The following is a 25,936-nucleotide window of genomic DNA, read 5'->3' as shown; positions in this document are numbered from 1 at the left end:
ATCTCCGATAACGATGAGAAGGCCTACCGGGAGGAGGTGGCTGATCTGGCATTCTGGTGTCAAGAAAACAGCCTCCTATTGAATGTCAAAAAAACTAAGGAGCTGATCGTGGACTTTAGGAGGGCACAACATCCGAGGATGTACACACCATTGAAGATAAATGGGAATACTATGGATAGGGTGAGCTGCTTTAAATATCTGGGAGTCCACAAGTCAGAGGATCTGACATGGACATCACACCGCAGTGGTGAGTAAGGCAAGGCAGCGCCTTTACCAACTCAGACAATTGAGGAAACTCAGAGTGTCTCTGAGGATCCTCCAGTGCTTCTACTCAGTGGCTGTTGAAAGCATCTTGTCCGGAAACATCACAATTTGGTTTTGAAACTGCTCTGCTCAGGACAAGAAGGCTCTGCAGAGAGTAGTGTGTTCGGCCCGAACGCACTATCGGAATTTCACTCGCCTCCCTGCAGGAACTATACATCAGAAGGTGCAAATCCAGGGCCAACAAGATCATGGGGACCTCTTCCTCCTCAGCAATTGTAATTGTAATTGTAATTGTAAATCTTTATTGTCATTTCCTGAGTATTCGCATACTCAGAGGAAACAAAAAAACGTTTCTCGACCAGTGTCCATTCAGTTTTCGTTACAAAATAAATAGCAATTAAAGTTAAAATACATGTCATGAACAATTTAACCCTCTAATAACATTCAATAACATTCAACAGCCGTTCCGACAGCAACAGACTGTTCCAGCTGCTACGGTCAGGCAAACACCTCGGTTGCCATGCTGTGAAAACGGAGAGGATGAGAAGGAGCTTCTTCCCACAGGCCATTAGGACTGTAAACTCCAATCTCACCAGGGAATAACTTACTGTACCAATTTACTGTTGTGTGGCGTCTTTTTAAAATTGCTGTTTTTTTCTCTTTTTTCCTCCCACAAATTTGTAATATGTTAATTTTGTGATTTTGTTCCATTCTGTTTTGTAGTTTTTTTTTGCACAATCCGCAAGCATTGCCACTTTTCATTTCACTGCACATTTCGTATGCGTATGTGACGAATAAACTTGACTTGACTAGTCGTGGGGGTGGGGGATTGGGAGGGGCTCACAAGTGAAATAGCTTAGGGCCTCTCTTCATCTAAATCCGGCCCTGTACCCAGTGCTTGGTACTTACTTCCAGCAGCCACTGGTTGTCCTCCAGGATGCACCGAGCCACAGCCCGGTTAATGCCCATCACCAGGGTGAATTCGGCACAGAGACTCACGGCAGTGGCACAATGCTTCCGACGAACGGCAGGGACTCTTGCACTGACTGCTCCATGGCCGGAGCTGCAGCGAGCGACTCGCCAGCCCCTCAAACACTCGCCAGCCGCCGCCGCTCCATCCCTCCCTCCAACACCCGTGGCCCATGCAGTTGATATTAGTTTTGAATTTCTCGTTGATCACAGAATTTCTCACGAGTGTGAGAAATCCTGTGATCAGCGTGAGAATTTCGCGAAATGAGTGATTCTCACGCTCAACGCGTGGGAGTTGGTAGCTCTCCACTTTCCCCCCCCCCTCTCCCCTTTCCCCCCCTCTCCCCTGTCCCCCCCTCTCTCCTTTCCCCCCTCTCCCCCTTTCCCCCCCTCTCTCCCCTTTCCCCCCCTCTCTCCCCTTTCCCCCCCCTCTCTCCCCCCTTTCCCCCCCCCCCCCCCCCCCCCCCCCCCCCCCCCCCCCCTCCCCCCCCCCCCCCCCCCCCCCCCCCTCCCTCCCCCCCCCCCCCCCCCCCCCCCCCCCCCCCCTCCCCCCCCCCCCTCTCCCCTTTCCCCCCCCCCTCCCCCCCCCCCCCCCCTCTCCCCCCCCCCCCCTCCCTTCCCTCCCTCTCCCCCCCCTCTCCCCTCCCCTCCCCCCCCCCTCCCCCTTTCCCCCCCCCTCCCCCCCCCCCCACTCCCCTCCACCCCCCCGCCTCACCCCCCCCCCCCCCACTTCCCACCTTCCCCCCCTCCCCCCTCCCCCTTCCCCCTCTCCCTCCCCCTTCCCCCCTCTCCCTTTTCCCCCCCCTCCCCCTCCTTCTTCCCCCTCTCCCTCCCCTTTCCCCCTCTCTCCCTTTTCCCCCCCTCTCCCCTTTCCCCCTCTCTCCCCCCCCTCCCCCCTTTTCCCCCCCCCTCTCCCCTTTCCCCCTTTCCCCCCTTTCTCCCCCTCTCCCCTTCCCCCCCCCTCTCCCCCCCCCTCTCCCCCTTCCCCTTCCCCCCCCCTCTCCCCTTTCCCCCCCCCCTCTCCCCTTTCCCCCCCCTCCCTCCCCCCCTCTCCCCCCCCCTCTCCCCTTTCCCCCTCTCCTTCCCCCCTTTCCCCTCCCTCCCCCCCCACACCCCCTTCCCCCTTCCCCTCCCTCTCCCCTTCCCCTCCCTCTCCCCCTTTCCCTCCCTCTCCTTTCCCTCCCTCCCCCCTCCCCTTTCCCTCCCTCCCCCCCCTCCCCTTTCCCTCCCTCTCTCCCCTTCCTATTAAAGATCTTTGCTTCCTATCTTCCCTCTCTCCCTCCTATCTTCCCTCTCTCCCTCCCCTTCCTATCTTTCCTCTCTCCCTCCCCTTCCTATCTTCTCTCTCTCCCCTTCTTCCTCCCCTCCCTTCCCCACGATCCTTGTCCTTTCCCTCCCCCTCTTTCCCCTTCTCCGCCTTCTCGCACCGCCCGCGAGGGGGCGGGGACAGGCCGACCGTGGGCCAATGGGCACCGTGGGCCGCGCCCGGAGCCAATGGGAGGGCGCGTTGCTGCGAAGTGCGGTAATTTTGAACGCGGGCGGTTGGTGGCGCGGTTTGTCGTTGTCTGTCCGACCGACCGACCGCGAACCAACGGCGGAGTTGCCGCCGCCGCCTCCTCCTCCTCCCTCACTCACTCGGTAAGTCGCTCATCGCCACCGTGGCTGCTCGCCCGCTCGCTCATTCATTCATTCAGCCTACCCGGCTGCAGGCTTGCCGGCCGACCGGCGTGTGAGCTGAGCTGGGCCGAGGCCCAGGGGCTCAGGCACCCGAATCACCGGGGTACGAGTTCACTTGGCCAAGTCAGTGGGTATTTTTAAAGCAGAGATAGATAGACATATTTCTTGATCAGTAAGGATGTCAGGTTACGGGGAGAAGGAAGGAGAATAGGGTTGAGAAGGAACGATAGATCAGCCATGATTGATGGAGGTAGACTTGATGGGCCGAGTGGCTCGTGTATATTATATATACCGAGTCTGCTCGTATAACGTGTGACCCCGCCCTGCCCCGCCTCCTGCACCTTCGGTTATTCAAAGCGATCCATCTCGGAGAGATCTGAAGAAGGGTCTTGTCCAGAAACGTCAACCTATTCATTTTTCTACAGAGACTCTTCTGCCTTAGTTGCTCCCAACATTGTTTGTGTCTACCCTCGGTGTGAACCGGCGTCCGCGGTTCCTCCCTACACATCACAGGAGACGCAAGGAACTGCAGATCACGAAATTTAAAAACACACACACCCACACTCACACACACACGTGCTGGAGTATCAGGCGGCGGCTTTGCGGGTCGGGATCGGGGAAAATCTAAGGGATCTGGGGGGAACTACAAACTGTATTGATTGTACTAATAACTTGAGTCTTACAGTGTGGAAACAAGTCATTCGACCCAACTTGCCCACACCGACCAACATGTCCCATCTACACTAGTCCCACCTGCATGCATTTGACCCATATCCCTCTAAACCTGTCCTTTCCATTTACCTGTCTAAATGTTTCTTAAATGTTACAATAGTGCCTGCCTCAGCTACCTCCTCCGTATACCCATATACCTACCATCTCTTGTGTGGAAAAATACACCCCTCAAATTCCTATCAAATCTTTCCCCCCTTGCCCAAAACCTATGCCCTCTGGTTCTCAGTCAGGAGATGTAGAAGCTGGTTTACAGAAGAAAAATAAAGTGCTTGAGTCACTTGACAGATCAGGTGACATCTCGGGGTGGGAGGGTGGGGATGTGGATAATACAGGGAATCAGTGGAGGGAACTACAAACGGCCATGATTGCACTGAGAGCTTGAGGCTTTGTTTTAGTCTTTGTGCCACATTGTTAGTTTTTGTACCATGGAGTACCAAAGCTTTTTTACTGTACCTGTGTATGCGTAACAATCGACCAAACCTAAACCCACTTGCCTGCAGATGTGCTTCCAACGCTTGTCCTTAAAAGATCAGTCCAGTTTTGTTTACAGTGAAAAACTGTTTGTTGCGTGCTAACCAGCCAGCAGAAAGAGAATGCATGATTACAATCGATCCGTTAACAGTGTATAGATACATGATAATAGAATAATGTTTAGTGTAAGGGTAAAGCCACCAAGTTTGATCAAGGATAGTCCGAGGGTCATCAAAGACGTAGATAGTAGTTCAGCACTGCTCTCGGGTTGTGGTAGGATGTTTCAGTTGTCTGATAACAGCTGGGAAGAAGCTTCCCTGGTGCGTTTTGTTTTATAATTTGATGCCTTTTAGTCAGCATTTCAGATATATGACTAACAGCTTGATATAGGGTTTTAATTTCTCTCCACAGATGTTTCCTGACCCCACGGTTTCCTCTAGCAGTTTGTTTTTTGCATCTGTAGTCTCACAGTCTCCATTGTAGGTTATTCTTGTTGGATAACACTCTTATGAAGGTTTTCTTTTATTGCTATTTATCAGTTTAGAAACTAATTGTGTAAAAGGCTATGAAAAACGAGAAGCATTTGACGATCTGTTGGAGGTAATCACTGGGTTGAGCAGCACGTTCAGGACAGTTGGGGAAGGACGTCTACATTTTGGTCCACAATCCTGCCCTGGTTGAGAGGGGCGCTAGTCAATATAAAGAGCAGAAGACTAGAGGTGAGACAAGAATCAGAGGTGATTGATGGGAGAGGAGAGGGAGGAATGGTGGCCAGGGAGATCAGACCGTGGAAGGAAGCAATGACGTTGCCAGAGGGATGGGGATGACAGATGATGGAAGATTGAAAAAGTGAGGCAGGTGCAGGATAAAGGTGGATATAGGTGCAGGTGAATTATGCAAAGGCTACCAGTACTAGAATGTGATAAGGGAGAGGTGAAGGCAGATGGGACCAGAATCGAATGATGGGGAGAAGGGACAAAGCCTGCAGGTGAACTGTGTATGGTGACACACGAGTGCAGATACTGGAATCGGAGCAAGGAACAATCTGCTGGAGGTAGCATGTATGGAGGGAAATGAACAGTGAGTGTTTTAGGTTGAACCCCTTTCCCCTCTCAGGAAAAAAAGACTGGAAACGTTGACTGTCCATTTCCCCCAAATGTTGCCTGAGCTGTTGAGTCCTTCAGCAGATTATTATTTTTTGCTATGCGTGGTGGGCGGATGGATCCAGGAGCTGGGAGGAGAAGAATATGAGAGATGCAGTGGGTAGGAACGGGGTTCAGGGAGAAATGGAAGGTAGAGTCAGACATAACTGAGGGAAGGATTACCAAAAAAGAATTGCATAATTCTTTGCTTGTACCATTGAGTTGTAGATTATTTGGTTGCATTATTGATATTGGTTTAATATTGTAGTTTAATTAGGTACAGTGGAAAATCTTTAATTACATGCTATCTGGGCAAATCATGCTATGCATCAGTACAATCAAATAATACACAAGTACAACATGCATTGCAAAGAGAAAAATAAAGTGTAGATTGCACTATTGCAGCTGCAGAAAAAAATGCAGATAATAAAATGAGGTGTTGGGCTCACCTGAGGAGGCTGAAGATGAACAGGTCAGTGTAGTGATGAAAAATAATATGCAACAGGTAGCTTGGGAGGGCGGTTAAGGACAGGGCATAGGCACTGTGCAAAATTGTTATCCAGGCGTCGCCAATGTAGAGGAGTTCATGAAGGGAGAAATGAATACAGTGGAGGAGGTGGATGTGAATCTTTTATTTGGAATTGCTATTTAGATCCCGGGATGGTGGTAAGGAAGGATGTGTTGGACCAAGTGTTGTACCTAGTATGCTTGCAAAATATAGTTCCAGCAGACAGGAATGATTAGAGTGGCGAATTGTGAAGGGAGTGGCACTTCAAAAGGCGGAGAGAGTTTAGGAAAAGATGTGACTGGTAGTGGGATCTTGTTGCAGCTGGCGGAAATGACAAAGTATGATGTGCTGGATACATTTCTCTAGCAGATTTTATTGTATCTGCCGCATCTTGTGCATCTAACTGGCCAAGTTAGCTAAGTGGCAATTCACTTTCCTGTTGTGTCAATAGGGTGATCAAATGAGTTGTGACAATTCTACAACCCATGAGAGAGACAGGTTGTTTAGAAGCAGGTCATCACCTTTGGGATTTTGTTCAAATATAAATCCTTTTAGTCTGGTTAATCCCCAAGGCTCCACACTGAGCCTCGTGCCATCTTGCTTCTGATGCTTAAGCGTGCTGCTCTTGTGCATTGAATTTCTTATACACTAATTTTGGATGTGCTTTTATGAACTAAAATATTTATGGATAATATTTCTGGTGTAGAAACCAAAATATCTGGATGATGTCAATTTCCCATTTTGAATTTGATTAAAAGCATTTTTTACACTGATTTGATGTAAGAGCTTTGTAGTAAAGCCGCCTTGGTGGCTTATAACTTAATGTGAGGCCCTTCAATAGGGTGATTTCACGAAAGGTCACTGGATCATAGATCCTCACCCACATGACCGCAAAATCCAACAGGGGTACAAGCGTCACTTCCGGTACATGTTATTGATGCTGAAAACGCGAACTTTCACACCCGTTAAAAACCGCGAAAACGGCCCGTTTTTGAGCTGTAAATAACTGTGCCAGTCGGGGTGACCGTGAGGCACAGTTATCTTACTTTACAGTCCAGAGGATAGATAAAAACAAAGGTAAATACAAGAGGGAGCTGAAGGGGCAACAACAGCGGAAGTAGTTAGCGGCCATTCGCCGTGGAGATATAAATATTGAAAATATCGGGAATTATCGTGTTTGTACACTGCATTTCATCAAAAGTAAGGCATTATTGACGTTTTATCTTTATTCATTTGTTATATGAAAAGTTGTAAAAGTGAAAAATCCGTCAGTAAAATTGCAAAATCGCCCATGGTTCTCAGGTGGGTTTTAACATGCAAAATGAAAACGCTTCTGAAGCTACATTTACCATTTAAATAATCGTAAACTATCAATGCGTTTTGAAATAAATTTTACTCGGGTGCAAGCTAAGGAATGGGATATTTGTCAGCTGTTAATTAGACAAAATCAGGACATTTAATTATTTGCCAAAATATATTTCTCAATGTTTCATGTTTAAAGCCTGCACAATCACCCAAACTACTTATTTATTTTACTGACGGATTTTTCACTTTTACAACTTTTCATATAACAAATGAATAAAGATAAAACGTCAATAATGCCTTAATTTTGATGAAATGCAGCGAGCAAACGCGATAATTCCCGATATTTTCGATCTTTATATCTCCACGGCGAATGCCCGCTAACCACTTCCGCTGTTGTTGCCCCTTCAGCTCCCTCTCGTATTTACCTTCGTTTTTATCTATCTTCTGGACTGTAAAGTAAGGTAACTGTGCCTCACGGTCACCCCAACTGGCACAATTATTTACAGCTCAAAAACGGGCCGTTTTCACGGTTTTTAACGGGTGTGAAAGTTCGCGTTTTCAGCATCAATAACATGTACCGGAAGTGACGCTTGTACACCAGTTGGATTTTGCGGTCACGTGGGTGAGGATCTATGATCCAGCGACCTTTCGTGAAATCACCCTATAGAATTTGTAATATGCTAATTCATTGTGTTCAGCTTGAATTTAATATTGCCTGCATTCAGCTACATTAATTACTTTCATGCTGGCTCTTTGTAAAATGCAACATGACACACGTTTTGGTTCATGAAGTTGTTAAGGTTTCTGTACACCGTAAACATAATTTCAATTGTTTTACTCGTGTAATAGGGAACGTGAAACATTTTTTTCATGTTCCCTATTACAATTGGTCCATTTGCAGAAATCTTTCTCTTCCACCAATGCTCCACTGGCCCCAGGCGATATGCAGGCAGTATTGCGATTGAGGTTCCAATCTGTTACTCCAGCTATTTAAGTCCTGTTTCTGCTCTTGTAGTTGAAAATGTTTCCCTTTTCTGTCCTTATTGAATTTCCCCCCTCTGGTTTTCTTCCGTCAATTGACTTTTTTTGATGGGTTTTTGAATGACATTGCATTAGAACAACAATTATAATTTTTCATTTGTGTGCCTGTGCTGGACAATTGACAGTAGCAGAATGATTGTAATAATTCAATAGATTAATAACTAGATGTATTGCAAACCCTAGTTCCCTTACAATGCTGATGTAGATTTTGTACTCGTGTTCATTTTTTTCCTTGTGAATGTTATCTTGCTTATTAGAGTTTCTGTAACATTCCTCTTTTTTTTTTCCTTTGAAGTTTTCTTGCTCCTATTTTATGAGATTCATTGCTGCTTGTTCCATTTCCCCACTCTGGATATCTGAGGTTACACGTTATATGTACTTTGCACCATTCACCAACGTTGAATATATGTTTTCTTGTGCAGCAAGAGAAAATTTGTTCCTTTGTTCGTATAATCATCTCATGGTGGCAATGCAGAAAAGATCCAACGGTTGAAACTTTTATCATTATTTTTAACTTCAAATGTTTGATGTCTGTTCATTATAATTGAATGCTAGATTACAAATAATTCAGGTAGAAAGTAGGATATGTTATATTATTGAGATTTTAGTGCATCTCATTACAATGTGCATTTTCTCCCAAGAGAGGATAATATTGATGCATATATGATATTTTTTAATAAGTGACTATTTGTTGGAGTATTCTGGAATAACTATTAAATAGATGCTTATCGTGCAACATTGTTACTTTCGAACTAATCATTAAAGCTTCTCACTTTCCTTGCTTGAAGTGATGGAGGATGAAATGAATGACTCAAGAATGCGACTTGCTCGCCTTAACAGTCGACTGGCATATCTTCGAACACAATTTGAGGAAGCAAACAGAACTGAAGAGTTGAAATCTAATTTGGAAATTACAGGTACAGTGCAGCACACTTCTTTAAATTATGAAAGTATTAACTTTGTATAAATGGAAAAACAGCGAACTGCATTATGAACTGAATATCCTCCACATGTTACCCTCATCCATATAGAACTTAAATTAGAAACGGTATTGTTTTTTTTTTTTTTTTTTTTTTTTTTTTTTTTTTTTTTTTTTTTTTTTTTTTTTTTTTGTATTTAATTTTTTATTATTGGAGATAGGTACATGATCTATTACATCTATTACATCATTATTACATCATTTTTAAATTGATAATATTGTCAGTTATTATTACATTGTCTCCAATACTTTTTGCATTTTTCTTCATTTTTTTTTTATAACTAGATAGGGCTAAAGGGATAGATGAAATAGAGAGAGGGAAGAAGGAAAAAGAAAACTAAAATAAAAAATAAAAAAAGGAAAAGGAGTGAAAGAGGTAGTTGAAGAAGAATGGAAAAATTTGTTAAAGTTTAAAAACATCATTCGAGATATGTTCGTACATTTCAAAGTATAGCATTTCATCCAATCTTTAGTCCGGGTGCTAGTCAGGTTCCTGTGCTGAACTATTCTGACCCTTTAAATAATCAATAAAAGGAGACCATGTTCCAACGAATAATTCCTGTTTATCCAACAGGGAAAATCTGATTCTTTCCATGTTTAAGGTCTCCGTCATTTCTATAATCCACATTTTGATTGTGGGGGCCGTAGGGCCTTTCCAAAATTTTAGGATTAATTTTTTTCCTGTTATTAAACTGTAATCGATAAAGTTTCTTTGTGTTATTCTAAGTGTTTGATTTGATTCTAATATTCCGAATATTATTAATTTTGAGTTTGGTTCCAGTTGTGTGTTGATTACTTTGGATATTATACTAAAAATATTTACCCAAAATTTTTTAATTTTTGTACAGTTTGTAAACATGTGCGATAACGTAGCTTCTAAATGTTGACATTTATCACATATAGGTGAGATATGTTGAAAAATTTTATGTAATTTTGTTTTGGCGTAGTGTAACCTATGTATTACTTTAAATTGTATTAGAGAATGTCTCGCGTTTAGTGAACATTGATGTATGTGTTGTAGACTTTCTTCCCAAGTGTCTTTCGTTATTACCTGGTTTAATTCTTTTTCCCATGCTTGTCTGTGTAAGTCCGTCAAAGGAATGTCACTATCTAATAAGATATTATATATATAAGATATTAATTTTTCTGTATTAGGATGCTTATTCCAACATTCATCAAGAATCTCTGGGTTTCTATTTCGAAAATTTTTAGAATTCGATTTAACATAATCTCTGAGTTGAAGATATCTGAAATAATCATTTCCTCGAAGTCCATAAATCTGTTGCAACTCCTGAAATGTCAAAAAAAGAGCCTTCTTTGTAAAGGTGTCCTATATTTTTAATTCCATTATTCTTCCATTGTGTAAAACCCCCGTCTAAACATGAAGGCTTAAACAATGAGTTATTCACAATTGGAAGAAAAAGAGATAAGTTATCTAATTTTAATGTCTTTTTTAATTGTTTCCAAATTTTTATAGCACTAAATATTATAGGGTTTTCCTTATAAATTTTCTTGTTTAATTTAGACGTAGCAAATAATATCGAACCAATATCATAAGGCATACAATCTTCCCTTTCCAGTTTTAACCAGTCTGGTTGCTGGTCTATTTCTCCCAACCAGAAGTTCATATTTTTAATATTAACTGCCCAGTAATAAAACAAAAAGTTAGGTAAAACCAAGCCTCCATTATTTTTTGATTTACACAGGTGTCTTTTGCTTATCCTATGATTCTTATAATCCCAGATAAAATCATTAACAATAGAGTCCAATTTTTTAAAGAAGTTTTTTGCCAGGTATATCGGAATCGTCTGAAAAAGGTATAATATTTGCGGTAAAAAAATCATTTTTATGGCATTAATTTTACCAACCATTGAAATAGGTAATGTTTTCCAGTATTGGATATTCTTATGTAATTTATTCAATAATGGGGGGAAATTTGCTTTAAATAATGATGTATGTATCTTAGTTACATAGATACCTAGATATTTAAATTTTTCATTTACTACTTTAAATGGGAATTGTTGTATTATCTGTTTATTATGTTCCCTTATTGGCATAATTTCACTTTTATTCCAATTTATTCTGTATCCTGAAAGTGCACCGAATTGGTTTATTAGTTTTAATAGGTTTGGGATACTAATTTCTGGTTTTGTGATGTAAATTAATACGTCATCTGCATATAGAGAAATTTTATTCACTGTGTCTTTACTGTTATACCCATATATTTCCGGATGCCCCCTAATTCTTTCTGCAAGTGGCTCAATTGCAAGTGCAAATAGTAATGGAGATAACGGGCATCCTTGTCTACACCCTCTAGATAGACTGAATTTAGATGACAGTCTTTGGTTGGTAAGTATTCTGGCCGTAGGATTTGTGTATAGCAGTTTTATCCATGTGCAAAATTTCTCCCCTAGCTGCATTTTTTCCATCACCGAAAATAAATAAGGCCATTCGACCTGATCAAATGCTTTTTCAGCGTCAAGTGAGATTATTGCTAAATCTTCATTAATAATTCTCTTGGTATATATAATATTAAATAATCTTCTTAGGTTATAATATGAATACCGTTTCTGAATAAAGCCTGTTTGGTCAGGGTGTATTAATTTATTCATCACTGTACTTAATCTACGTGCTAGTATTTTAGTTAGTATTTTCTGGTCTGTATTCAGAAGTGCAATTGCTCTGTATGATCCCGGATCTTCCGGATCTTTATCAGCTTTAGGAATAAGCGTTATTATAGATTCATTTAAGGTATCTGGGAGTTTCTGTTGGGTGTAGATATAATCATATAGTCTTTGCAAGCGTGGGCACAGCAAATCATGAAATTTCTTGTAAAATTCTGAACCTAGACCATCTGGCCCTACTGCCTTACCATTTTTAAGAGAGCCAATAGACTCCTCAATATCCTTTATCGTAATTTCCCTTTCTAATAATTCTCTATCCTTTGAATCTAAACCTTTTAAATTACATTTTATTAAAAAATCTGCTATTCCTTCTGATTGTGCTACAGTTTTAGTTGAATAAAGGTTATGATAGTATTGTAGAAATCTATCATTTATATCCTTGGGCATTTTTAATAATTCTCCTGTCTCTGTTCTAATTTTATGAATTATTTTTTCCCCTTCCATTTTTCGCAGCTGGCGTGCTAATAATTTTTGTGGTTTGTCTCCAAATTCAAACTGTAATTGTTTGGTTTTTTGATAAAGTTTTATTACTTGTTCTGAGTACATTTTATTTAATTTATATTTCAGTACAGCAATTTTATTATGTTTTAACGTAGATGGCGTTCTCGCGTTTTCTGTATCTAGTTGCTTAATTTCACTTTCCAGTGCTTTTTGTTTAATCCTGTTTTCTTTATTATAAAATGCTTGGGCAGAGATTAATGTACCTCGAACATACGCTTTGAACGTCTCCCACATAAGAGAAGCAGGTGTGTCAGGGTTGTCATTTACCTCAAAAAATATTTGAATTTGTTTAATAATATATTCCTGGCATGATCTTTCGTTCAAGATTTGCGGGTTAAGTCTCCAATATGTTTGTTTCTCGGACATTCCATTTAATTTAATCATGAATGTTACCGGTGCGTGATCTGAGATTATAATGTTATGATATTTTGAATTATAAGTAAATGGAATAAACGTAGAATCAACTAAAAAGTAATCTATTCTTGAGTATGTTTTGTGTACTGGTGAATAAAATGAATATTCCCGTCCGGTTGGGTTTTCTATTCTCCAGATATCCTTAATATTAGTGGTATTAATAAATGAATTTAAAAAAACACTTGAGTTGGATGTTGATTTTTTTTTGCCTTGCTGATCTATCTAAGTATGGGTCTAATGTGCAATTGAAGTCTCCTCCAATTATTAATTTGTATTGTGCAAATTCAGGAATTTTATTAAATGTTTTGTTAAAAAAAGTGGGGTTATCGAAGTTAGGCCCATAAACATTTAGAAGGATCACTTTTTCACCATTTAACTCTCCAACCACTATAATATATCTGCCATCCATATCCACTATTATTGAGGAGGTCGCAAAAGGAATTCCTTTACGAATTACTATTGCTACTCCTCTTGACTTGTGGGAAAAAGAAGAATGATATGATTCAGCGATCCACTTAGCTTTAAGTCTGTGTTGTGATTCCTTTTTAAGATGTGTCTCTTGAAGAAATATTATATCTGTTTTGATTTGATTTAGGTGTGCCAAAACTTTACTTCTCTTAATTGGTTCATTGATTCCCTTGACATTCCAACTACAAAATGTTATTCCCTGACCCCTTCTTGTCATGTTAGCATCTTGCATATTGCTTTTGTGGTGGTCTATAATCGGGTAGAAGGAACAACACATAGAACCTGACCCTGCTCCCAAACCTCAGATAGATGAATTTAAATTCAAATACATCATTCTTCCGATCATATCTCCTTGCCTTGGTCTTGTTTTTCCATTCAAACCTTGAGTTAAAGAAGTATTTAAAGAAAGAAAAGTGATAGGGTTGGTGGAAACGGTATTGTAATTGTAACATTGTATAGATAATGTGCAATAAATGATAAGCCTTTACTTGGATTTAAATTGTTTATCAGCCTGTGATATATTACAATTCTTATGAAAAACCTGTGTTAGAGGTATATGCAGCCAGAGACAATTTAGACAAGATAATTTCAATGTTTCTCCAGTGCTGTGATACTAAAACATCTAGCATAAAATCTCAGTCTGAGTCTTCTTGCTTAGATGATTACAGTGTCTTTGATGTTTAAATTATCTTTTCATACATTTTTTAATCTTTACTGTCGATCTATGTCAGAAGAAGGATTCTGACCCAAAATGTCAATCATCCTTTTTCTCTAGAGATGCTGCATGTCCCGCTGAATTACTCCTGAGCTTTGTGTCTATCTTCGATATGTTATAATGGAATATTGCATTCTACTTTGCAACAGATCACACTGGCACAATTAAACGAATTATTGCTGATGGAAACTTTCCAGAGGATTGGCTGTCGTATCTACAGAAGGTGGAAAAGATGGGTGATCCACAAACGAATGAGAGCTTATTAAATAGGCTTATAGAGTTGTATGATGATGCGGTTGCTGCCTTGTCAGTGGAGAAGCATCATACAAATGAATGTTATGCTCGCATCTTGATATCTTTTGCAAAACTTAAAAGGTAAGTACTTTTGTTTATTGCATTTCAATAAAATGGAATACATAAATCTCATGACCTTTTTATGCCATCAAAATCATTTAATGCATGATTGTTTAGTCTTAAATGAATAGATTGGTGCCCATGAGATTTCTCTGGGGATTTCGAAATTCTATTTTTTTTTTTTTAATTAAAAAATCTGTCTAAATCCGACCTGGATTTACCTACGCGGAGCCTGGGATCTTTTGCCGAGGATCACCATTGTAGGAGCTCCTACCGCGGGGCCTGTGGACTTTAACATCGTGAAGCAGCGGTCTCCGGTAAGAAGTGGCCGACTCGGGAGCTCCATGCCGCGGAGTATTCTGCTCTGTTCAAGCCCTCTCGTCGGAATGATCGAAACTCCGGCATCGAGATGGATCAAAATACGAGAGGGATTGAACGGACTATCAGCAACGACCCCGTTGAAAGGCCCCCACCAGGGGTGAACAAAGGAGGATGATGACTGAACTTTATTGCCTTCCATCACAATGAGGAATATTGACTCCACAGTGGTGGATGTTTATGTTATGGTAACTCAAATTTCACTGTACCTTAATTGGTACATGTGACAATCAAATTGAATCTTTCTGCAAGACTGAGCCACTGTGCCGATGGTTCAGTACGTGGAAATCCGCTGTCAATTTTAGTGGAAAGCGTGTACATGGGTGCGGGCTAATCGTCTTTGCAAGCGCATCTCTACGGCTAGTGCTCGGCTCCGCACAAAGAGAATCGGTTTTCCACTGTCCCCTAGGCCTACCCTACCGGGGTTGGGGCGGGGAGCACAGAGTTACGTACATAATGCTCACACTCCATTCAAGAGTCTGTATGTCATAGACACTACACTGTTTTATTTTTTACCTGATTCAATCAGGTAAAATGTCATAGTAAGGTATAATTAAAAAAAATTACAGTATCAATTAAGGGTAAACAAGCAAGAAATTGTGTCATTTCAAGGTATAATTATCAAACAATTATCAAAAATTTCCTGTGTAACGGATACTTCTCTCTAATTAGAGTAAACAAGGAACAGGTATGTTACAAGTAAGTGTAGGTGTAATATAAAATATTTTCACTGTGACTTAAGCAAGGAGTTGGTGTCATTTTAAGGTATGATTATCACAAATTTTCTGTGTAAATTAAGGTGACAATCAAGTAAGATGTGTTATTTTAGGAATTATTTAAAAAACCCCCTATAAATTAAGGGTAAACGGGCAAGAAAACAGTGTCATATCCAGGTACAATGATTAAAAAGTTTCTGCATGGACCCCCATCTCTATTCCTCTTTTTTCAGATTTTCCTGTCTCATGCCTGTTGACGACAGATAAGAAGAATTATATGAATAGATAACTGTCGCTTAATTTCAATGAATAAAATTGATAGGCGGCTGAAGGGCAGCAGGGTAGCGGTGGGGTAGAGGTGCCACCTTACGGCGCCAGAGAGCAGGGTTTCATCCTAACTACTGGTGCTGTCTACAGAATTTGTACGGTCTCCCTTGATATTGGGCAACATTTTCACTCTGGATAGTCCATGTATGGAATGAGTTGCCAGAGGAAGCTCCAGAAGTGGATATAATTATAACTTTTAAAAGACATTTGGCCATATATACGGTGTAGCGGGTGCGTGAGAGAGCCCGGAATGAAGGCGAGGAGCCAGGCAAATTCTGCAAAGGCTTTAATGAGCACAGCACACTACTCTTCAGTGAGAGATTGAAGACTGGTCTTGCGCCAAAAAATCCCAGCTCTTATCTTCGTAGCTGGGCACCTTACCCCCCGGAACTGCCGCAGGACCCCCCCCCCCCCAAAAAAAAAAACGGAGGCACTAAACGAACAGGGGGACGAACGACACGACCAGCCCGTGTGCGCACCACGGCAGGCGCAGGAACCGGTGACACACTGCCAGGCGAGGGTGGCGGCGCGGGCGCTTGGGGAAAGGGCCGGAACGGAGGGCGACCCCGTGGGCGAGGTCGCGGGGCAACCTGGTTGGCGCCCGGTATGCCGACTTCAGCTGCACAACAGAGACCGTCTCACGATGACCCCCCCCCCCATGTCCAAAACGAAAGTGGAAGGGCCATACTTGAGGGCCTTGAATAGTCCTTCATACGGCCGCTGAAGGGGCGTCCGGTGTGCGTCCCGATGCAGGAAACCAAAGGGGCGGAAGTAACGTGCGGCCTTAACGAACCGTGGCGAAACGTCAGGGTCACCAGTGTAACGGGTGCGTGAGAGAGCCGAGAATAAAGGCGAGGAGCCAGGCAAATTCTGTAATGGCTTTAATGAGCACAGCACACTACTCTCCGCTTCATTGAGAGACTGAAGGGTGGTCTCATGCCAAAAATCCCAGCTCTTATCTTCGTAGCTGGGAGCCTCCCCCGGACCAGTCCATCAAGTGCCGAGGGGGATGAACCAGGGAGTAGCCCACTCCCCAGGCACCACCACAACGGATGGGAAAGATTTAGAGGACTATGGCCAAATGCCAGGAAATTAGAATAGCACGGCATACAACTTGGTTGGAATGGTCAAGATTGGCCAAAGGGCCTGCTTTTGTGCTGTATATAGATCTCTGACTGAGTGACATTGAGTACATTTTTGCCACGTCCAATGGGATCCCATCACCAGTCACATCTTCCCAGAGGTTCACTTGCATCTCCACCAAACCGTGAAACACCGCCACGGAGCGGGCGATGCCTTACCGGGTCGCCGTGCGGTAAGCTCAGGGGTGCTGTGACCGCCGACTCCAACATCGAGGAGCTGCAGTCTGCGGAGCGTCCAGCTGCGGGCGGCGCTGGATTTAAAACATCGCGGAACCTGGGATCTCTCGCCGAGATCGCCAGAGTCGGAGCTTCGACCAGCGCGGCATGTGGACATCGGGAGCCACGGCTGTTTCAGGCATTCCAAGCCACTGAGAGTGTTTCTCCCGATGCCGGAGCTCCATCATCCGGTAAGAGGTCCTGAAAACATCGGACTGACTGCGGAGGCCACAAATAGGCCCCGACCTCGGGTGATCACAGAGGAAGAGGACTGAACTTTTTGATGCCTTTCCCCACAGTGGAAAATTCTGATTCTGCTGTGGGGGGACATTCATGTTAAATTCTATAATGTGTTGTGTCATTTTTCTTTTTTAAATTTTTCTATGGATGTATGGAAACATAATTATTTCTTCTATGTAAAGCACTTTGGTTTCAACGCGAGTTGATTTAAACGTGCTATATAAATACAATTTACTTACTTACTCGTGTATCACCTCCACTCAGTCCGCCTAAACCTACATGATCTCCCGGTTGCTAAACACTTTAACTCCCATTCCCATAATGATCTTTCCGTCCTGAGCCTCCTCCAGTGTCAGAGAGAGGCCCAACGCAGTTTGGAGGAACAGCACATCATGTTTCGTTTGGGTGGCTTACAACCCAGCGGTATGAATATTGACTGCTCTAGATCGGTGTGGGCACTGTGAGACGGCTGCCCTGCCAGCAGCGTTCTCATTATTTCTACTTTTTGGGGGGTTTTGGTTTGTCTAGTGTTAGTTTGGGTGTCTCTCGATATGTCTTATGTGGGGGGGAGGGGAAAGGGGGAACCCGCATTTTGCCGCCTCCTCCACGGAGAGGCGACCTTTTCCATGTTGCCTCCCTCTCGACCTAACACCATGGATTGGAGCGGCCTTTTCCCGGAGTTGGGCTCGGAACTTCAGCCTGTATCATCCTGAAGCCACGGAATCCGGTAGAAAAGTGCCGATTCGGGACCTCCAAGCCGCAGGTGTTCCGTGTCAGTGTGTTCCGCCACCAGTACATCGGTGACTACAGACGGTCTATAGCCCTGACAACGGGTGAAAAAAGCAGGAGGACTGGCTGAACTTTGTTGCCTTCCATCACGGTGAAGAATGACGTGGTGCATGTTTGTGTTACATTTTATTGTGTATTGTGAGTTCTTTTTAAGTATCGCTGCTGAAAAATTCTTTTCACTGAATGTGATGTGCATGTGACAAATAAAATTGACTGACTTGAACTTCAAATAAACCCTTGCTTTCCCTCTATCCATTCCTCCCTCATCCTTGCTCTCTGACCAGTCGGACTGTCCCCATTATAAAATGTTATCTGTGAATGCTTCATTGTCAACTTCCCCTAGCTAACAATGATCTATTTTACATTTTCCTTGAAGTTAAATCAGGGGAAAGTGCAACTTGCATTATCTGATGATTGGGATAAAGAAAATATATCAGGTGTGTCTCTTTTCATGCCTTACCCTTCCATATCTCTGGGTCTCCCTTTCCCCCGACTGTCTGAAGAAAGGTCTGGACCCAAAACGTTACTCATTCCTTCTATCCAGAGATGCTGCCTGTCCCACTGAGTTACTCCAGCTTTTTGTGTCTATCTTTGGTGTAAACCAGCAGTTCTGCAGTTCCTTCCTACACATCAAAAGATGAAAATTGGGTGAAGGGGAAAAAATAATATTTAAATATGAATTCACATAACTATTCTTAGATTTACTACCATAGGGTACATGAGTACATGGATATATTGACTATTTGAATAAAATGTGCATTAAAACTCAAACGTGACAGGTGTGTGGATCATTCTTGGAGTGAGGAACACATTGTAGCTCCAATATCTGCCCAATCATAAAGTTCCTTATATTCTGTTATGTAATAACAAATATTATTTTTCTATCAAAATCTGAATGGTCATGAAAAGTATTTAGAATGAGCACTGAATAGGCATGAAAATGTCGAAATGGAAATAGCCATTAATCTTGTGTCCTCCAGAAAATAAAAGTTAGGAAATTGATTAAGATCAATTAAGAAAAGAATTAAGATTGATTTCAATTTTATTTCTGTCTTTTATGTAAGTGCTTAAGAAATTCTACTCTCCTTTCTCTCCTTCAGCTTTGTGGATGTGGACGAAGCACAGGAGCAGTTCAATCTGGCTCGAATTAATTGCAAGAAGTTTGCTTTTGTGCATGTAGCATATGCGCAATTTGAGCTAGATCAAGGTCTGTATTCATTCCAGTTTTATTATTGAGATATGTTAATAATAGTGTGTTATAGTTTTATGAGAAGTGAAAGTTCTCATGTTATTGTCTTTTGTCAGGCTCTGTACGGAAGTGTAGAAGCATTCTTCAGAAAGCACTGGATGTCAAAGCAAAACCACTAGAGCTGTTGGAAGTTGCTGTTCAAAACTTAAATCAGGGGAAAGTGCAACTTGCATTATCTGATGATTGGGATAAAGAAAATATATCAGGTGTGTTGATTATTTTGGGAATGCAAGAGAAAGGAAATGTAAATCAACATGAAAAGACACAATGCTCTTTTCTGGTATTTCAAAACGTTTTGAGTATTTTGTGGATCATGCGTAAGTGTGAATGTGATATATTGTAATTACACAATTTTTCTCCACCTCTTGATTCAAATGTTGCAAGAATGTGATCAAAATCACAGCAGAGATAATATTTTATTGAACAAGTGTGACAGAAAATATACGTACTATTTTGAGGAAGAATTTAGAGTAAATGCTTTTTTTCCCATGCATGTGAATATAGCATTGCTTTTCGTAAGACAAAACCATGTCTGTTGATGCACAACTTGTTTTAAAAGCTAATGTAAATTATGCAAGTCTTGGGTAGAAATCCCCACTTTTAATATGTGTATATATATCTTACAAGTACTTTTTTACCCTTCACAGTACCTGTGAGTAAAACAACTCCAAGCTTGTTATCAGCGGGAAATGTTGCAATTACCAAGATCAAGATGTACGGTGATAGCCCTGGAGAATTACTCATCGATCCCATTTCATCACTGAGGTTGAATATCTGTCTCATTTCTACTTTTAAAATTATTTGGTTAGGATATTTTTGGGCTTGAGTATGCTAGTGGAATTTTTCTGGTCTGCGGATTAAGCTGGTAAATGGACAGAATATTTACGATATTACAGGTACAAGAGATTTCAGAAGTTGGAATCCGTAGCAAAGAAACAGGTGAGCTGCTGGAGGAATTCGATGTGGTCAGGCAACATCTGTAGAGGGAGATGAATCGTCAACAATTTGGGTTGAGGCCCTTCATCTAGACTGAAAGAGGAGAGAAGAAAGTAGTCAGTATAAAGAGGTGGGGATGGGGGTGAAACGAGCTAGCAAGTGATAGGTGGACACGGAGGAAGGGTTGTTTGGCAATTAACAGTCTGCAAGGAAGGTGAAAAATAGAACTGAATAAGGGATGGTGGCAGATGTGAATATCTAGGGGGTGAGGGGGAAGTTCCAATGGGAGGATGTGTTGATGATGGACAGATAGAATTGGGAGAGGAGATGTAAATCGAGGTGATAGATATGAGAAGGAAGCTTCCCTTCTCCCCAAATGGTACAAGGATAAAGTTCCCCTGCTCCTCGCCCTTCGTTCCACCAGCCTCATCCGTCACATTCTCTGACATCTCCACGCCCTCAATGTGACCTACCGCCAGTCATGTCTTCCCGTCCCCACTCTTCTTTGCTTTCTGTGCTGACTGCACCCTCTGCCCCATCTCAAACACTTTTTTTGTATAACTGCAGGAGAAGTAACACCTGTCCCTGCACTTTCTGTCATTTCCTACAAAAGCACCCCAGCAGCCTTTCCAGGTGAGACAAGGATTCATGTGCAATGTTTTCAACCCAGTGTACTGCATTTGGTGCTCCTGGTCTGGCCTCCTTTACATTGGCAAGACCAATTGTTGATTAACTGTCTGTTTTGCTAAATGCTTGCCACTACCCATCAGGTGCTAACCATATTAACACCCATCTCTTTCCCATACCAACCTTAGGGTCTCTTCCAGTGTCAGATTGAAGCCAGACACAAATTATTAGAACAGCACCTTACATTCTGCTAGGGTAGCATACAATCCAATGGTATGAACAGTGAATTCCCCAATTTCAAGTAACACCCTGGTGAGCATCCATTTCTCACATCAACCTAGCCAGCCTGCTTTCCTCCAAACACTCGGCTATCATTCTGGAATCTCCACTCTATCCAACAATCTGAAGAAGGATCTGTATGCCCTTTCATGATGGAGCCGGAACCATTGAGCTCCAGTTCTTTGTTTTTACCTATCGCATCTTTATCCCTGACTTTCTATTTCTGCTTTCTGCAGTGATTGCTCTCAGTCACTGTGTGACTCTCTGGTTTGCCCAACACTTCCTCTCCTCGAACACTTCTGCAACTGTAGGACGTGTAACACTTGGCTCTACACCTCCTCCCTCGCTTTCATCCAGGGACCTAAGCAACCCTTCAGAGAGAGAGAGAGAGAAATACCGCAATCTTGTTTATTGCATTTGTTGTTATTGATGTGACCTCTGCGTTGATGACACCAAAGGAATACGTGACTTTGCTAAGGACCTGTGATCTATCCACTGACATCTCGGTTTCCCGATTGCCAGCCATTTATCATCTTTGCATTCCCACATTGACTTGTCTGTCCTCTGCCTCCATTGCAAGGCTGAAGCCCAATGCAACTCCTATTCCATTTGTGTAGTCTACAACCCAACAGCGTGAACAATTTCAGGATATTCACACCCTGGTTATTCACATTCCCTTGTCTTCCCACAATACCTTCCAGGCCCTCTATTGCTGTGATTCTTTCTCTTTTCTCCATCTACCCACCACCCATGCACTCCTCCCACTGGATCCTGTTCCTACTGTCCATTTCACTTCACAGATGCTGCTCGACCTGCTGAGTTCCTTAAGGTGCTTTTATTTGATATTGTGCTCAGAATATTATTGTGACATCTCTAATATAAACCTATTGGCAGCTCCCTTTCTTGTCAAAGTTTATAAAAGATAAGATCAGGTTTGCTTAAAGGAAATATTGCTCTCTTTTGTATCTCATTTTGGGAAGCAAAGGAGGTGATTGCTGAGGCATTTATTTTTGTTGACCATTGGTGAGGTAATTGAACAAAATGAACATCACTAATGACTTTTTTTCGGAATGGGTGTGCAAACAGACCAGAGACCTACAGGCTGGTGAGCCTTGGATGCTGGGAAAGAACTGGAGGGATTTTAAGGAACAGGATTTATTTAAAAATGGAAATGCAAGGATGATTAAGAATAGTCAGCATTGTTTTAGTTGTGGGAGATCATGTCTCACCAAATTGATGTGAGTGATTTTGAATTGGTGACTAAGGCAGGATTGTGGACATTACCAACGAGCATTTTAGCAAGGCCTAAGAACTCTCATTATAAGCTGGTCTAGAATGTAAAAATAAATATATTGGCTCCAAAGTGAGAACAAATTGGATACAAAACTGCATGATAATAGGAGGCAGAGGATGTTAGTGGGGGGTTCTTCCATTGGAGGCCTGTAACTAGTAGGTGTCACGGAGATCGATCTCATGTGTTTTATTAGCTATTGGAAGAAAATAACTGCAATGATTAGTCAATTTGCCGATCGCATGAAAATTAGTGATGTAATGGACAGTAAAGAAGGTTGTCTCTGGTCACAATAGGATCTAGATCAACTGAGAAAGTGGCCAAGGGAATGGCTGTTGGAAATTAACTTGGTCAAGTATGAGATGATGCATCTGGGCAAATTAAACAACGGCAGGATATAGTTTATGACAGGGCCTTGAGGTCTATTGTTGAGCAGCAAGACCTTATTGCTACTTATTGCATTTGTTGATACTTTCAGGCAACAGAGTGGTGAAAAAAGCATATGGTAAGTTTGCCATCGTTGCCCCAGGCGAATTCACGTTATTCCAGTATAGGAGTTGGGCTGTCATGTTACTGTTGCAGAAATCATTTGTTAGACTGGAAGGTTGTGTGGATTTCTGGATCCACGCTATAGGAAGGAATAACGTGACTAAACTGCAAAAAATATTCGCAGGAATTTTGGCTGGACTGTTTAAAGTCAAAGGGACCCAGGTTTAAAGGTAATGTGTGTGGCAACCTTTTTGGTTATATAGAGTGGTGGGTATCTGAAATGTGCTGCCAGGGTGGTGGTGACAGCAGATGCCCTCATCAATCATCTTCGTCACAAATTAGTAAGCCATGACATGCTACAGACAAAGCCATGTTGACTGCCCCTAATTATCCCATTCTGTTCCATATGTGAGTAAATTCTACTCTAAAGAATCATCTATAATTGCTTCCCTACACTGATATGAGACTCAATGACCTATTCATTTGTGCATTACCTCTGCTTCCATTAAACAAAGAAACAGCAGTGCCTCTTCTCTAGTCCTCTGGGCCTCACCTGTGGCAAGAGAGAATACAAAGATCTTTGTCAATGCCTCTAGTCTTCCCTTACCCCTCTCAATAACCTGGGATAGATTCTATCAGGCCTTTGGGGTTTATCCACCATGATGCTTTTCAAAAGACCCAATACAACTGCCTCCTTGATCTCAAACTACCCTAGCATATTAGTATACCACGCACTGATCTCACAATCTTTCATGTCCTTCCTCTTGGCGAATGCAGACGCAAAGTACTTGTTCAGTACCTCATCTACTTCCTCTGACCAGGCTTAAAATCTCTCCTTATTGTTGGGTAGTCCTACCTTCTCTCCAGTTTCCTCTAGCTTTTAATGTATTATAAAAAGCCTTGTTATATTCTTTAATCTGATTTGCCAATGACATTTCCTTGCCACTTTTTGTTCGTGTAATTGCTTGCTTTTTTTTCTGTTTTGCTTTATATTACTCAAAGACCTGGTTGTCCAAGGTTCCCTTGCCTCGCCATCCATATCCTGTGTCCATGTCGGCGGTGATGAACTCCAATCAACTGATCTATAAACACGCCTGATGTAGACTTGCCCAATAACAGCTTGAAATGTCAGTGGCTAACTGGTTCAACTCTGGTGTTCATTGAAGCGCACATGTTTCTTGCAGCATGTATGAGCCCACATCTGCCCATGCTATGCCCATAGCCCTGGCTTTAATCTAGATCTTGCTGCTTTGTCAAGAGTTGCTTCATTACCCGAAGAGATAAGAATGGAATTCTAAAATTATCAAAAAATATCACCATGCAACCTTTTCCTGTTACCCACTGGTACAATGGGATTAATAAATTTGAGCTCTCTTGTAAAATTTTACTTATCTTGCACTTATTGGGTTATTTTCTTTGAACAGGGTCCTAGTCCCATATACCTGCGCTCAGACCATAACCCTCCATTCCCTTCCCGTCCATATAACTATCCAATTTTTTTTTTTTATCATTTAAAAATAAATTGGATAGTTATATGGACGGGAAGGGAATGGAGGGTTATGGTCTGAGCGCAGGTATATGGGACTAGGGGAGATTATGTGTTCGGCACGGACTAGAAGGGTCGAGATGGCCTGTTTCCGTGCTGTAATTGTTATATGGTTATATGGTTAAGGGATGACCATGCACTCACATTTTTTTGTCTTTTTTACACTATTAGGGGTGATGTCAGCAACCTGGTCAAAGAGAATGATATGTCACTCTTAGAGCTGAATACAGTCAAGCAGCTGAAAGGCGGCACTGGTTCCAAGGTAGAAAATTTCACAAAACCTGATGAAACTGCCTCATCTTTAGCAAATAATTGTCATGTTATCTTTAAATTGATCTTGATATGATTGCTTTTTCATTTGCGCTCAAATTGTTTGACAGACTGCTCACGTTTTTTATATTTCATAATATTTAAAAAATATGCTGTTCTGTGAGAGCTGGGCGCAAGGATGTTGCACATTAATTGACAAAAATTACTTCCCTCACTTCACTCCTTTTTCTTTAGGAATTCCTGTTGTCATTGAGCTTAGTAAAAATTCAGTAAAATTCATTTTGAGCTCAGTAAAAAAATTCAGGGACAGATTCTTTCCAGCTGTTATCAGGCAACTGAAATATTCTACCACAACTAGAGCATTTTTGAATAACTATCTGCCTCATTGAAGACCCTCGGGCTATCTTTGATTGGCCTTTACTGTCTTAATCATGCACTAAAAGTTATTCCCTTGTGTCAATAGACAATAGTTGCTGAAGTAGGCTCTTCGGCCCTTCGAGCCAGCACCGCCATTCAATGTGGTCATGGATGATCATCCCCAATCAGTACCCCGTTCCTGCCTTCTCCCCATATCTCCTGACTCCACTATTTTTAAAAGCCCTACGTAGCTCTCTTGAAAGCATCCAGAGAACCCGCCTCCACCGCCCTCTGAGGCAGAGAATTCCACAGACTCACCACTCTCTGTGAGAAAACGTGTTTCCTCGTCTCCATTCTAAATGGCTTACTCGTTATTCTTAAACTGTGACCCCTGGTTCTGGACTACCCCAACATCTGGAACATGTTTCCTGCCTCTAGCGTGTCCAAACCCTTAACAATCTTATGTTTCAATGAGATGCCCTCTCTTCCTTCTAAACTCCAGAGTGTACAAGCCCAGCTGCTCCATTCTCTCAACATTTGACAGTCCCGCCATCCCGTGAATTAACCTTGTAAACCTACGCTGCACTCCCTAAATAGCAAGAATGTCCTTCCTCAAATTAGGGGACCAAAACTGCACACGATACTCCAGGTGTGGTCTCACTAGGGCTCTGTACAACTGCAGAAGGACCTCTTTGCTCCAATATTACTCTTGCACCTATTGTCTTTGTGCTGTCCCTCTCTTCCTGGTTTCTCATGCAGATATTTTTTTATAAATTCTAGATTCAAGTTCTTAGCCTGCCTCTACAAATGTATGAAAGCTTTACTATTTGATGGTTGGAATTGCAATTTTTTAAATTTAA

General features: G+C 42.1%; 1 protein-coding gene across 1 annotated transcript in view; it reads left to right on the top strand.

The window, feature by feature from the left end:
• Positions 1-2,731: 2,731 nt before the first annotated feature.
• ttk (ttk protein kinase) overlaps positions 2,732-25,936 on the top strand; it is a 50,387-nt gene continuing 27,182 nt past the window's right edge. Inside the window, exons 1-7 of the mRNA XM_055636079.1 lie at positions 2,732-2,871; positions 8,898-9,026; positions 14,020-14,245; positions 19,133-19,239; positions 19,338-19,487; positions 19,929-20,046; positions 24,621-24,711. Of these exons, the coding sequence (XP_055492054.1) occupies positions 8,900-9,026; positions 14,020-14,245; positions 19,133-19,239; positions 19,338-19,487; positions 19,929-20,046; positions 24,621-24,711 (819 nt within the window). The 5' untranslated portion in view covers positions 2,732-2,871; positions 8,898-8,899. The remainder of the gene's footprint in view (positions 2,872-8,897; positions 9,027-14,019; positions 14,246-19,132; positions 19,240-19,337; positions 19,488-19,928; positions 20,047-24,620; positions 24,712-25,936) is intronic.

The sequence above is a fragment of the Leucoraja erinacea genome, chromosome 5 (genome assembly GCF_028641065.1).
Source record: "Leucoraja erinacea ecotype New England chromosome 5, Leri_hhj_1, whole genome shotgun sequence".
Classification (NCBI taxonomy): domain Eukaryota; kingdom Metazoa; phylum Chordata; class Chondrichthyes; order Rajiformes; family Rajidae; genus Leucoraja; species Leucoraja erinaceus.
The sequence above is the reverse complement of the archived record's forward strand: the minus strand, read 5'-3'. Positions and strand labels throughout refer to the sequence as shown.